The sequence below is a fragment of the Brassica oleracea genome, chromosome C6 (genome assembly GCF_000695525.1).
Source record: "Brassica oleracea var. oleracea cultivar TO1000 chromosome C6, BOL, whole genome shotgun sequence".
NCBI lineage: Eukaryota > Viridiplantae > Streptophyta > Magnoliopsida > Brassicales > Brassicaceae > Brassica > Brassica oleracea.
Window position 1 is genome coordinate 5,693,798 of NC_027753.1, and position 14,913 is coordinate 5,708,710.

Consider the following 14,913-nt stretch of genomic DNA (forward strand, 5'->3'; position numbering starts at 1 on the left):
GTTTTTTTGCAGAATCGACACTCTTCTAACTTGTCATCTTCTTTCCAGTAGATCATGCAGTTGTCGATGCAAACATCAATCATCTCCGAAGGCAACCCAAGACTATAAACCAATTTTTGAATCTCATAATAAGATTCAGCAGACACGTTGTCTTCTGGCAAATACTCTTTAAACAACTCCGCCCATGCATCCATGCAATTCTCAGGTAAATTATGATCCGTTTTAATATTCATCATCCTAGCTTCTAGAGACAATTTAGAGAGACCTTCTCTACAACCAGTGTAGATTGGTTGATTTGCAGCATCTAGCATTTCATAAAACCTTTTTGCATCCAAATTAGGTTCTTCTACATTTTCAGTTCCATCAGCTATTGTTGTAGTTGTTTCTAAAAATGCATCACTAATCATATCTTGAACCCTATCATGATCTACCATCTGCTCCTGATCTTGATGATAATTATATTCATTATGCAAATGATTCGGTTCTTCACTATGATGACCATCCTCAAAATTATTATTACTACTACTAGCTTCATTTCCCCCATAACCCTCTCCATGTTGATACCAAATGTAGTACTGTGGTGTAAATCCTCTGTTTACTAAATGCTTCCATACAGTTTCACTACGTGCAAATTTTGAATTCTTGCATTTCCGACAGGGGCAGAACATCTTACCGCTTTCCTGTGTGATCGGTGTACAGCCCGCCTGGTGCATGAATGTCTCTAGCCCGCTCAGAAATGCGTTCGTCACCCTCCCGTCGGAATCTTTGTGCAAATACATCCAACTCCGTAACTCGTAAATACTACCGCCACCGGCCATTTTTTTCTTAGATTTTTTTTTTAAATCTTTTTTTTTCTGATTTTTTTCGGATTTTTTTTCTCCCGTTTATGTGTTGTGAGGAAGAGAGTTGTGGTAAATGACATATATATAGAGAAATTTTCGAGTTGGGTAGTTGAAATATAACAACGATTTTACAAGGAATATTTTACATGGATTTTACATGGTTTTAACATATTATTTACAACGACTTTACGACGAAATTAGGTAAGTTAAAGCACATTGAATACACGTTTTCACCTAAATATAACGGTAACATGTTTCGTTGTAATGTCGATGTAATGATTACGACGTATTTCTCATTCCACGTACATTCGTCGTAAACTTACATGGAGTTTACGACGAAACCTATTCGTCGTAAATTTACATGGCGTTTACGACGAAAGTTGGATTCCTCGTAATTGCGTTGTAAACACCATGTAAATTTATGACGAAATATTTTCGTCGTAAATGTTCGTTGTTATGGGCACGTTTTCTTGCAGTGAGCAGTGGACATGGTGGTGGTCGCACTCCAGCCCCCTAGTCCTACAACTAAACCCGTCGACATGTCGTGGTGGACATTGTTTATATATGGGTCGCTTATATATATATTAATGTAATGTGTAGTCTCACAAGTTGAGCTTTTAATTTCTTTCGATATTATGTATGTATCAGTGGCGGAGCCACATGAAGTAAGGGAGGGGCAGTTGCCCCTGATGAAATTTTTAAATCCAGTGTAATTTATTTAAAATTTTAGTTAAGCTCCTGCTCATATATTATTGTTTGCTAATAGATTTCATCTTTGCCCTGGATAAAAATGTATTATATCCGCCACTGGTATGTATTGTATGTGTTGGTGTATTATGTGTTATATGCGTTCTTAAATTTCTGTCCGCAAGTCAAGCTTTAATTTTTCGTTGTGTATAAACTATAATGAATATTAAAAAAGTGTTGGTTAACTTCAAGTACTTCAGTGGGAGGCTTGTTAACAGTTATAAGAAATCAAATTTGTATCTCTTGACCATCTCTATGTCTGTGTATGTAGTCCTCTACACTGTCCAACCTGAACTAGAGTTTAATACTTTTTTCTTCCAAAGGACCATGAGAATCATGATAACAGGACATTGAGGGTTTGAGGTCCTGGTTTCTAAATTTCGTTCTTGTTTAGTGTGTCTCAGTCTCTCAGAAGACAATCTTGTGAGAGTCTACACTTGATACCAAATAACAAGTTAATGGACTTTTGAGTTATTGCATAATTCGAGTGTTTTATTTGATGGAAAAATCCTGCTGTTCCAGCACAAGTTACTTGAAACCCAAAAATAATAATAAACTAATTATAGTATTTGGATAAATATATTTAAAAACAATATTAGTAACAAAATATAATATGATTTTGGTATTTTGATGAAAATTTCGATATTGTCATTTTGACAAAAAAAAATCCAATTTTTCGATTTTGACGGAAAAACAAGATTTTGTCAGTTCGATGAAAATTATGACTTTGCGGCTATGACAAAAAATAATTTTTGCAGCTTTGGCAGTAAAACGCGATTTTGTGGTTTTGGCGAGAAAAATAGATTTTTTGTTTTTGACGGAAAAATGTGATTTTAGAATTTTGATAGGAAATTCAATCTTGTGGTTTTAGCGGGAAAAAATAGTTTCGAGTCTGGTGAGAAAATGAGATTGTCATTTTTGGCAGGAAAACTCAATTTCTGGTTTTGGCAGAAATTGTTTGGAATTTTGGTGGGAAAAAACTATTTTCCAATTTTGGCGGAAAATGTAAATTTTTGATTTTGACGGAAAAATCTATATTTATGTTAGGCAGGAAAACTCGATTAATTTATTTTTTCTATTTTAGTGGGAAAACTCAACTTTCGGTTTTGACATAATTTTTGTTTTTTAACAGTTTTAACTTGAAAATTCATTTTTTTGGTTTTGGCGGCAAAATAACTATTTTGGTAAGAAAACTCGAATTTGCAGTTTTATTGAGAAAACATTATTGTATAGTAAAACATCTATAAATTAATAATGTTGGGACTTTATAATTTTATTAATTTATAGAGATATTAATTTACAAAAGTTTCTTTTTTAGATTTTTTTCTATTTTTTTATTTTATTTATAAAAAAGAAAGTATTTTATTTTACCGTATATACATTATTTAAATTTTAGAAATTTGACTTTCATATTGTTTTATTATCTTATTTGGTGTATATTTTTATGTTTCAGAGAATTGTTATGTGGTTTTTGATATAATTTTACTAAATATTATCAAAATATATCGAAATGTTAAGAAAAATAGATGTGTTTTCATTATGAATATAAAACCAACAGTATAATGTTTAGTTTGTACTTATATAAAATATATATATATATATATATATATTATTAATTTATAATTGTAATGAGACTATATATTTACATGGGAGTTTTAAAAATATTATTATTTTATTATTTTATCGATTTGTGTTATATTTTACACCGGTCCAAGTTGAGACTAACAAAATTTATTAATTTATTGAGATTATTAATTTATCGAGTATTAATTTATAAAGGTTCTACTATATACATATACGAGATTTGAGCCATCGTCGGCTTCTCCTTTTTGGGTCTCTCCAGTATACGAGATCTGAGCCATCGTCGTCCTTGACTCTTTATGTTTTCCGGGAATTTGGGCCCAACACTTGTCATATTCATCTCGGCTCTCATCAACAACAAAATTCATCTTTTCCACTGCAAAGTTACATACGACGTTAGTTTTGTGAACCAATCACATTATGACTGACTCATTCGTCGTCATTGTAACACTTGCTAGAGGGGGTTTTCTTGCTTCCAAAACTACAACCCGCTCATGGAGTTGGTAGCTAAGGACCGCTAAGTCCTCTCTTCCAACATACCTCATTCAGACTATACTCATCAAGGAGTCCATAGGTCATTCTCCTTTAGCATAGCTCTGAATCCCAAGTCCGATGATTCTGGTACAAAATACTAGTCACCATTAGTGTAACATCCTGAGTTGTGATATATAAAAAAGTTTAAGAGAATTTATTTGGCTATCTATGTCACCAAAGTTGATTTATCTTTTCCGTCACACATCCGTTTAATACTTAAGAGTTAAGTGTGCTTGGACTGAAGTAGTGGAAAGATGGGTGACCTATCGGGAAGTGATTCGTGATATCGTGTGAGTGGGCTAAAGCAATAGAAAATGTCATGTGGTGATTGCAGGGTCAATAAACAAGTCTTTCGGACCTTGGAAAATTAACGCACTAACGTTAAAACGGGATGGAGGCCACAGGCCGAGAGAGCGGGCATGGGTGGCTCATTAGTCGTGGGCGGACGGGGCGTTACAAGTGGTATTAGAGCCAGGTTAGCCATTTCGGTTCTGGCCCGAAAGACATATTGGGACCTGTCGTGGGGCGAAATGAGGACGTTGCGTTCTTTGAGAGGGGGTGAATTGTAACATTCCGAATTGTGATATATGGAAAGACTTAAGAGAATTGATTTTGCTACTTATGTCACCAAAGTTGAATTAACTTTTCCGTCACACATCTGTTTAGAACTCCAGAGTTAAGTGTGTTTGGGCTGAAGTAGTGGAATGATGGATGACCTATCGGAAAGTGATTCACGATACCGTGTGTAAGGCCAAAGCACGAGGAAATGTCATGTGGTGATTGCAGGGTAAGTAAACAAGTCTTTCGGAACGGGATGGGACCTACGGGCCGAGAGAACGGGCGTGGATGGCCCATTAGCCGTGGACGGACCGGGCGTTACAATTACTCTCCTTAAAATATCTCCATGTCGCCAACGAACGAGCCTCCCTCATATACAAAACAAATTCATAACAATCGTTATTATTTAGCCATGTTCTAAAAATCGGCCGCTTAGCCGCCTAGGCGTCCGCCTGGACGCTACACGTCACTCTTCCGCCCCGATTTATGCCAAATCGGTTTAAAAAATCGGATATCCGATTTTCTCCGCCTAGACCGCCTAAATGACCGCCTACCCGCCTAATCTATTTTTTTTTATTATTTTTATTTTATTTTTAATAATATTTTTATTTGTTTATTTGATCTAACATTTAATAAATATCATTTATATTCATAATTTTGATGAAAATTACACTATATTAAGTTTATATATTCTATTTGTGTGTTTTATACAATCTTAAACATGAAAATGTATTAATGTTATACACAATTAAAGATTAACATGTCTTATAACATAGTAAACAATCTAAAAATTCCGCCCCGCATAATTTTTGATTAATCCCTGATTTTCTCTTTAGGCGCTAGGCCCAACCCGACCGTCCGACTAGCGCCTAGCGCGTTCCTGAAGAGGGTTATTTAGATAGAAAGACAAAGTACAATTATAATATGGTTTATCATCCACGTTAACAAACAAAAATAGCTCCAGAAAATGACGTAATAAATGTGGGCTTCTTAATTTATTGTTCGGGAAAATTGCATAAAAAACTTTGAAGATGACAAAAGTTTACACTTTAAACCTTGTAGTTCAACTACTAACACTTTAAACACAAAAACTTGTTTCAATAACATATTAAACATCGAAACTAACTTACTTGTTACACACGTCAAAATTGCGACCGGTTACTGTTTATTAGCAGGTAAAACCGGTGACGTGGCGGTTTACTTTTTTAAAATATAATTTTAATAATTTTAATTAATAAAAACAAATAAAATTCAATATAAATTCTTAAAATTGATATATATTCAGAAAAAATCAGGAAAATAAAATAAAATTCAAAAATAATAATAAGAAAAAAAATAATTTTATAAATTCAAAATATTACTATAAAATTTTATAAAAATCGATAAAAATTAGGAAAAAATAGGAAAATTTAGAAAAAAAATGTAAAAATAAAAAAATTCAAAAATTAAAATATTAAAATTAAAAGTAAAATGAAAATACTTTATAAAAAGTCAAAATAAAAAATTTATTTTTTTTTAAATTCAAAAATTTAATAGTCAACAAAATGTTTTAAAATCCTATTATATCTCCTAATAGCTTTTTAGAGTGATATGATTAAATTTGCCACCATCACATCATGTCGAACCCGAACCAAAAATTTTCAAATGCCTTGTTGGGTCCAAATCTCTAGGATCCAAAACTGATAATTAATAAACATAAAAGAAAATAAAATGTATAAATTCGAAAAATAATAATAAAAACAAAAATAAATCGTTAAAATTGATTAAAAATTAAGAAAAAAATGGAAAATAAAACCATGTGGCAAAAATTGGCAAAAACCATGAAGTTGGCAAAAGTTTATATTTTCAAGTGCCTTGTTGACTCCAAATCTCTAGGATCCGAAGGCTCCGAACCCGGACACCCAAACGCTCAAATGCCTACCTAACAGACAAAGAGGTTCGGTTTCGAGTACTTTTCATTTTTTTCCATATTTTTTTAAATTTCCTATTTTTCCTATTTTAATCGATTTATACAATTTATTATTTTCATTTTTTTTTGAATTTTTCTTGTTTTTATTATTTTTCTTAATTTTAGTCAATTTTTACAATTTTTTTATTTTTGTTATAAATTTTTGAATTACAACTTTTTTATTTGTGAATTTTATTTTATTTTCCTTGTTTTTTCTGAATTTGTATCAATTTTTAGAATTTATATTGAATTTATATATTATTTTATTTGTTTTTATTAATTAAAATAATTTAAAATAATTTTTTTTAAAGTAAACCGCCACATCACCGATTTTACCTGCTAATGAACAGTAACCGGTCACAATTTTGACGTGTGCAACAAATAAGTTAGTTTCGATGTTTAATATGTTAGTGAAACAAATTTTAGTGTTTAAAGTGTTAGCAGTTGAACTACAAGGTTTAAAGTGCAAACTTTTGTCAACTTCATGGTTTCTTATGCAATTTTTCCTTTATTGTTCGACCTCCAGAAAATATATCATCAACCAAAACTGGATAAATAGTGCACTAACCAGCTTTCTTTTGCATATCTTCAGTTCTACCAAATCGGGAAATATGAGATGATGTTGAAGAAGTCTCAAAAACCTATTAAAAAATTGGTAGAATTATGAGTCGGTTATGATAAACTATTATATAAGTGGTCTTTGCTTAGTGGTGGAGGGCTCATAGCTGTGAGTACCGTCCTGGATTCGATTCCCCTTAGCCACCTGGGACGTCTTAAGTGGTAAGAAAACGTGGTTCCTGCGCATCTCGTAATGATTAGTTCTTGAGCCTAGAAAACCTTTGGAATCACCCTGCAGCTATAAAAAAAAGAAGTATATGAGCCAAATCTGTATATGCACCAAATGCTTTACTGATTCGACATTAAATGCAATCCAATGGGCCAGACACTTGTTGGTCAAGTTTGGGTCCAAGAAACTATATATATATATATTTTTTTTTTTTTGTCCATGAATAATTATGTTATTACAAATTATCAGAAATATTATAAGACGATTTTACAGCCGGTAATTCTACTTGTCTTACGAGGATTCACGTCTGACTGCATTATCCTCAGCCGTCCTATGAGATTCATGTTTGACGGTACTCTTTGCGCCATGCCAAAGATCTCCTGTATCTTTTTTTTCCATAAATCTACATAATTCGCCTTTGTTGATATTCAAAACCCAGACCTTCTAGTGTATAACCATTAATGAATCTTTAATCAAACTAGGAATAACGGAGCTTCCACCGACAAACTATTTCTATGCATACACATTTATATCGATTACAATATCTAAACCAAATCATTACATCATGTCCTAACCTAAACCTACATTTTAAGCCTATCATATCTAATAAACGATCCCGAAGGATAATGAATGTAATAATCTCTACTCCACCTTTTCTACCGTATTCGTCCTTTTTCTATTCTAACAGATTTGGACAAATTACAGTAGAAACTCTATAAATTAATATTCGGTAAATTAATAATTTCTATAAATTAATAAATTTCATCGGTTCCAATTTATACCGGTTCAAAATTTGACACAAATCGATAAAATAATAAGATAATAATTTTTAGAACATTATATGTAAATATATGGTCCTGTTAAAATTATAAATTAATAATTTATATGAATACATATTTTATATAATTAAAAACATATTATTATATTGTTTGTTTTATATTCACAATAGAATGATCTTTATATTTTCTTAACACTTAATATATTTTGATAAGATTTAGTAATATTATATCTAAAACTACATTTAAGTTCTATGCAATATATATTATATACACCATAGAATATAATAAAATTAATATAAATGTCAAATTTTAAAAAATAAAAATTAATGTCTATATACTAAAATCAAATATATATATTTTTTATTTTAGAATAAACATATTTTAAAACAAGAAATCTAAATAAGGAAACTTTTGTAAATTAATATTTTTATAAATTAATAAAATTTTAAAATCCAAATATTATTAATTTATAGAAGTTTTACCGTTCATACGACAACAACAGTTAAGCTACATCACATCGAAAAGAAAAAAAGAACTCAAAATAGCAAAATGGGCTTTCAGACAATAGTCAAACGGTTTTGGGCTTCTTGTAAGTGCTAGATAGAGTTCTCGAAACATCGCCGGAGAATAATGATCTCTTATTGTCTCCCTCTTCCACAAACCTCGTAATTCTCAGGACTCAGGTTTTTACTTACATTTCACGACGAACAGACTCAAATCCGGAATTCAGAAATGGATCAGTCAGCTCCTACTCCAAAGCCTTCTCTCCCGATCACAATCGAAAGCTCCAGAGATTTGCAATGCGTCGGAACTATGGAGATCGCCGCCCCCAAACCGATCGGTTTTCTCTGTGGCTCGCTTCCTGTTCTCGCCGATAACTCATTTCCAACTTTCACTTCCGCTCTCTTACCCTCTCACGAAACGTACGTTTTAGCATCATCTCCCACTCAGCTTCTTCTACTTGAACTTTGTATGAAAAAGCTCTTTTACCTATATTTGGTGTTGTTGCAGAGTTAGTGCTCCCAGGTACCAGAGGATTCCACCAGAGACAGATCTTAATCGGCCTCCTCTCCTAACTGATTTTCCTGAGAAAATGTTACCCTTGGCCGCAGTCAAGTCTAGAATCACCGGAGGTACCTTTTATTATTTGTGTGGTTTTAGTCTAAGGCTTCAAATGTTTACAACCGCACCGTGTTAACAAACATTACTATGTATCTAGTATCTTTATGTTTTTTGTTAAATTTCTTAGGTGTTATTGGACTTTTCTCCATATATATGGATAAGCTAATGTTATTTTGTGTTCTAGTTCTACTTGTGCCTAGCGTCCATGTAACTTCCTTAAGGTGGTATGGTTTTCGTGTTTTTTGATATGACAGATATATCTAAGGAGGCTAATGTTATTAGCAAGAAATGTGAAGCACTTGCTGTCTCGGGTTTAGCAGAGTACGGAGATGAGATAGACGTCATTGCGCCTGTTGACATTCTTAAGCAAATCTTTAAGATACCTTACTCCAAGGCTCGAGTCTCCATAGCTGTTCAACGTGTTGGAGAGACTCTCGTCTTGAACCCTGGGTGTGCCTCTTTTTATACTTAACTCCACCTTTTTTGAATCATGCAAGTCTTTTTTTTTTTTTTTAATGTTAGATTGTTTGTGATGCAGACCTGATGTTGAAGAAGGAGAGAAACTGATTAGGAGGCACAAGAATCAACCCAAATGTACAAAAAACGTGGATGAGTCTTTGTTTTTGAACTTTGCTATGCATTCAGTGAGGATGGAGGCATGTGATTGCCCTCCAACACATTCGCCGCATACCGAGGGACAGTCAAGTCCTTCTGCTCTCCCCGCGGAAGAGAACTCACGTAGTGCTCCTGACGACAGACTTGACAAAGCTGCAGGGAGTGGTAAACAAGTGAAACATGATGGTCTTATTTGTAAGAATGAGAAGAGCAAAAAGAACAAGGAAGTAAGAAAAAATACTCTGATCAGCGAAAAGAATCGAAAGATCAAGCCGTCAGGAGACTCTGAGAAACACAAAAGATGTGGGAGCAATGAGTTTTTAAGAGTTCTGTTTTGGCAATTCCATAACTTCCGCATGCTTCTGGGAAGTGATCTGCTTCTCTTTAGCAACGAAAAATATTTGGCTGTAAGCTTGCATTTGTGGGATGTTAGCGAAAAGGTTACTGCTATGCTCTAGACTGGTTTTGCTTTTTCTTCTTATCAGTAGAGTCTCTGCTAATTGTTCATTTTTTTTTTGCACAGGTTACACCGTTAACATGGCTTGAAGCTTGGCTTGATAATGTAATGGCAAGTGTGCCCGAGCTAGCAATTTGCTACCATGAGAAGGGTGTTGTCCAAGGGTATGAGCTCTTAAAAACAGAGGATATATTTCTACTAAAAGGAATCTCTGAGGATGGTACACCTGCCTTTCATCCTCATTTTGTTCAGAAGAATGGTCATGCTGTTCTAAGGTTTCTTCAATCAAATTGCAAAGAGGATCCTGGAGTTTATTGGGTAATATAATAGATTATTATTATTATTTTTTTAGCTAGAATTATTATTTGTTGATTCATTGCTTACATTTGATTTGGCTATGTCCTTTTCAGCTCTACAAAAGTGCGGGTGAAGATGTGATTCAGCTTTTTGATCTCTCCATTATTTCAAAGAGCCATTCTTCAGGAGATGAAAACGACAACGCAGGCACATTACCGTCTATGATTTACAGTGGGAGAAGTGACTCACTGTTTTCTTTAGGAAATCTTCTATATCGTGTTGGTCATAGACTTTCTTTGTCTGTGGTAAGGAGACAGTGTATTAATATGCATGAAACATGATAACAGCTTAACTGCCGCTTTTCTAACACTTTGCATCATGTCCAGGTGCCGAATGATCTGACCAAATGTGCAAGTTTCCTCAGAAAATGTTTGAATTTTTTGGACGAGCCTGATCATATGGTATATGTTTCTTAAGACCATCTTTTAAATAGCATTGAGCCTTTTTTTCTTGCTAAATATTTGATGGGAACTCATCTCTGATACCATGCTTGACAGGTTGTTCGAGCATATGCACACGAGCAGTTTGCAAGGCTCATTCTGAATAATGACGAGGAAGTTGATTTGACTTTCGAGTCTAATAATGTGCAACGTGAAGTCAAAATAACAGACCTAGAAGAAGAATCACTTGATACTGTTACTGTTGACCATGAAAGTGAGGAGGTGGTTTTCTCAGAGGACAAGTTCACTGAAGATTATTCGGGTTCTTACAAAAAGCTTGAGGCAGACGTGCCACCTTGCAAGAAACTATTGAGTTCAGACAGTCCAGACAGTCCGGATTCACATAATGCAGAAACCTGTGTTAGTTCAGATGCTAATCTCGTTCTTGGTCCTGTATGCCAAGCTCCTGCACCTCTGCTTGAGACTACAACCTATCTGATTTCATCGAAGCTAGCAGCAGTTCACCATGTTTCTCAAGCTATAAAGTCTCTCAGGTGGACACGGCAATTACAGTCTTCAGAACAGGACGGTTCGTTTGATGAGACATTACCATCTCCTGATTTTTCGAAATGCTCATGTGGTGATCCTGATTGTATTGAAGTCTGTGATATCCGTAAGTGGCTTCCAACATCTAAACTAGATAGGAAATTGTGGAACCTTGTTCTGCTACTTGGTGAATCATATCTGTCTCTAGGAGAAGCTTACAAAGAGGATGGACAGTTGCACCAGTCTTTGAATACTGTGGAATTAGCCTGTTCAGTTTATGGATCAATGCCACAGAAGTTTGAGGAGACGCTATTTGTTTCATCAATGAACAAGTCTGTGGTAACAACGCAAGTTGAAGATTTTGAAGCGGAACTTTCATCATCAGCACGCCTCTTCTGGGCTAAAGTGTGGATGTTGGTTGGTGATGTATACGTTCAGTTCCACATTGTTAAAGGTCAAGAGCTCTCCAAAAGACCAAAAGTGACACCTAACAGTCAATTAAGAATGCCGTCAGAAGTAGTAAAAGAAGTAGAGAGGCTCAAGAAGAAGTTAACTGAGTACAGTCAAAACTGTGACTCGTGTTCCTTAGTAAATTGCAGCTGTAAGAGTGACAGAGCAAGCAGTGGAAGAAGCGCAAGCAGCAGCAGTGGAAGTAGTGTTCGTACTGTGTCTCATAACAGAAAGCACAATAGAAAACTGAAGTCCAAGAATGTCACTAGCGGGCTCTCACGAAATGTTGAAGATGAACATGTTAATGTCACTTTTGAGAACAAAAGCCATAAAGAAATAGAGACGCCAGCAGGAACAAAAGAAGAAGCTGTCCCTTTGGATCAGAATGAATCCAGCAGCTCTAAGGGTGTTAAAAAGGGAGGAATATTTAAGTATCTCAAGGGTTCCAAGTCTGATGATGATGATGATGCAGAAAGCAATCTCTTGGCTGCGTTGAATTGTTATGAGGAAACTAGAAGAGCATTACAGGAGCTTCCAAGTGGCTGTAACGAGTTTCAGTCTCTCAACAGAAAGAAAGGTTGGGTCTGTAATGAACTTGGTCGGAACCGACTTGAGAGCAAAGAGCTAAACAAAGCTGAAGATGCTTTTGCTGATGCTATTGTGGCATTCAAGGAAGTTAATGATCACACGAATGTTATACTAATCAACTGCAACTTGGGTCATGGACGACGAGCCCTAGCTGAAGAAATAGTCGCAAAGATGGAAGCTCTTAAACTGCATCCTGCTTTCAAAAATGCTTACGGACAAGCTTTGGAGACTGCAAAATTAGAATACAGCAAGTCACTCAGTTATTACATGGCAGCAAAGGCAGAACATAGTGTTGCCACTGATTTGGTTCAAGACGATCTGAAAGTTGAGGTCTACACGCAGCTTGCTCATACATATCTGAGACTTGGAATGCTTTTAGCAAAGGAAGACACAGCCGTTGCAGCTCGTGGACAGAACAGCATCTTGAAAACTACTCATGAAGTATCAGCTAGTGATGCTATAAGAGAGGCATTGGCTCTATACGAATCTCTTGAGGAAATACGCAAACAGGAAGCTGCCTACTCTTACCTTCAGTTAGCGAGGTATCACAAAGATTGTTGCTTAAGGATTTTGGAGACTGACCTGCATAAACCTGACACTAATGTCGTCCAGAGAGCCAAGCAGTACGCTTTGTTGGCAGATAGAAATTGGCAGAGATCAATGGACTTTTATGGCCCTGAGAATCATCCCTCAATGTTCTTGACAATTCTGATAGAGAGATCTGCTCTTTCCTTTAGCGTTTCAAACTTTTGGCAATCAAAAAGTGTAAGTGCTCTTGCCTTGTGTCTTCTTTGGTTGAAGAATGACTTGTTTTATATCTTATAATTACGCAACCTCTGTTATTGCTGCTGCAGATGCTTGAGACGGCTTTGTCTTGCCTGCTTGAAGGCCGCCACATTTCCGAAACACATGCGGAATCATTAAGAACCAAGGACCCGGAGCTTTACTCCAAATTCTGGGCCCAATCGCAGATGGTTCTCAAGAGAATGCTGACCTTATCCATACCGGCGGAAGGAGCAAACAAGTCTCAGAGCTCTGGGAAACTGAGAGAGCTATATAAAACATCACTCAAGTCAATAAGTCTGAGCGACTTGAATGCAATGCATGCCTTGTGGACTACAAGGGTAAACTAATGAAGTTGACTACCTTTGTGTTGTGGGTTTTAGTGGAACTTAAAAATGGTCAAAGCATGGAGTAAAGTCTCCTTTCTACATTTGTTACTACAATCTTGAGAGAAGCAGTGTAGTAAGAGTAAGAGTTGAAGTTCCAGGATTTGAGCGGCTTTAAATGTGATCTGTTATACACTATGTAGAGCTTGTGAAGCTGATGTTATAAGTGGTTTATTGGATTTTTATGCAGTTTTAGAGGGTTTTATTTGTTTACTTAAGTCAACACGATACACTTTGCTTATGATCTCTCTCTCACTATTTATTGCGTTTAATAGTTCTATTTACTTGATCAGTAAAGGTGACAAAATTAGTGAATGGCTATGAGAGCTGCCTTTCGAGGTGGTTGAAGCTAACACAAGAAGAAACCAATAATTGTTCATAATCTTTTTTTTTTTTTTAACACTTTTTTTTTAAATTATAAATTTGTTGTACCCACCTCGAAAATATTTTAATATGTAATATAAATTAATAACAGAGTAAATTATGTATAAAATAATTATTATATATTAACAATGTCAAATGAAAAACCTAAAAATAAAGGAAAATTGCCAAAAATACCATTGAAAAAATTGGTCAATGTATGCAAAAACCGAATTTTGTTAGTTCGTGTATGATATTTGAATTAACTACGTGTTCATGTATGTATTTGCACAGCTTATGTGTTTATCAACTGATCGGGACCGCTGGACTGTGTTGATGTAGGAATTAGCCGATTTCCCCAGGCTTTCTGTATAAGTCTGACTAGCCCGTTTAACATCTCGTCTTCCTTCTCCAAAAACGTTTCATTCGATTTATATAAAGCTATCACACTTTCAAATCAGGTGATTCCAGTTTTCATGTTTGGAAATATGACAACTTCTTCGTCATTCCAATCAAACCAGGATGAACCACGATGTAACAAGCTGTATTAATTTAATTTCGTCCTATTAATTTGTTTACAAAGTTCTTAGTTTATTTTGATTTTATTTATTTGCTGGATTAAAAACAAATTTATGATGACAAGATTGTGATTAATACTTACTTTTATTGATCTTGATGTTACAATCTTTGGTTACAGAGTCGGTTACAGAGTTGCTGATAGAACTTAAAAGTTTACAGAATTTCTAGAGAGAAGTGAGAGCGATTTTTAGAGAGAGAAAGAGATTTTCGAAAATTGCCCGTGCTTCATTCTTTCTCAAGGGTTCTTTTTATAGGCGAGGTTTGCGTATTGATTGGTTGCCACGTGTCGTCTTTTAATTTGACCGACACTCGGCATGCTACGTGTCGTCTTCTGATTATGCCGACACTTTGCTTGCTACGTGTCAGGTCTTGGGTGACTGGTGGAGACCTTTGTCGTATTGTTTCAAAGTCTCCGGGTGGGTCTCATGCCGTCGTGTTGTTTCAAAGTCTCCGGGTGGGTCCCATGCTTGTCTCATGTGGGTCCCTTGATGTCTTGGATGGTTATCCTTTGATA

General features: G+C 35.0%; 1 protein-coding gene across 1 annotated transcript; it reads left to right on the forward strand.

Annotated features, from left to right (window-relative positions):
• Positions 1-8,409: 8,409 nt before the first annotated feature.
• Positions 8,410-13,673, forward strand: LOC106300301. Its single transcript, XM_013736413.1, has 9 exons — positions 8,410-8,699; positions 8,788-8,909; positions 9,153-9,348; positions 9,437-9,953; positions 10,037-10,288; positions 10,381-10,572; positions 10,654-10,728; positions 10,825-13,056; positions 13,146-13,673. The coding sequence occupies exons 1-9, from the start codon at positions 8,509-8,511 to the stop codon at positions 13,422-13,424; spliced, it is 4,056 nt and encodes a 1,351-aa protein (XP_013591867.1). The 5' UTR covers positions 8,410-8,508; the 3' UTR covers positions 13,425-13,673.
• The last annotated feature ends 1,240 nt before the right edge of the window (positions 13,674-14,913 follow it).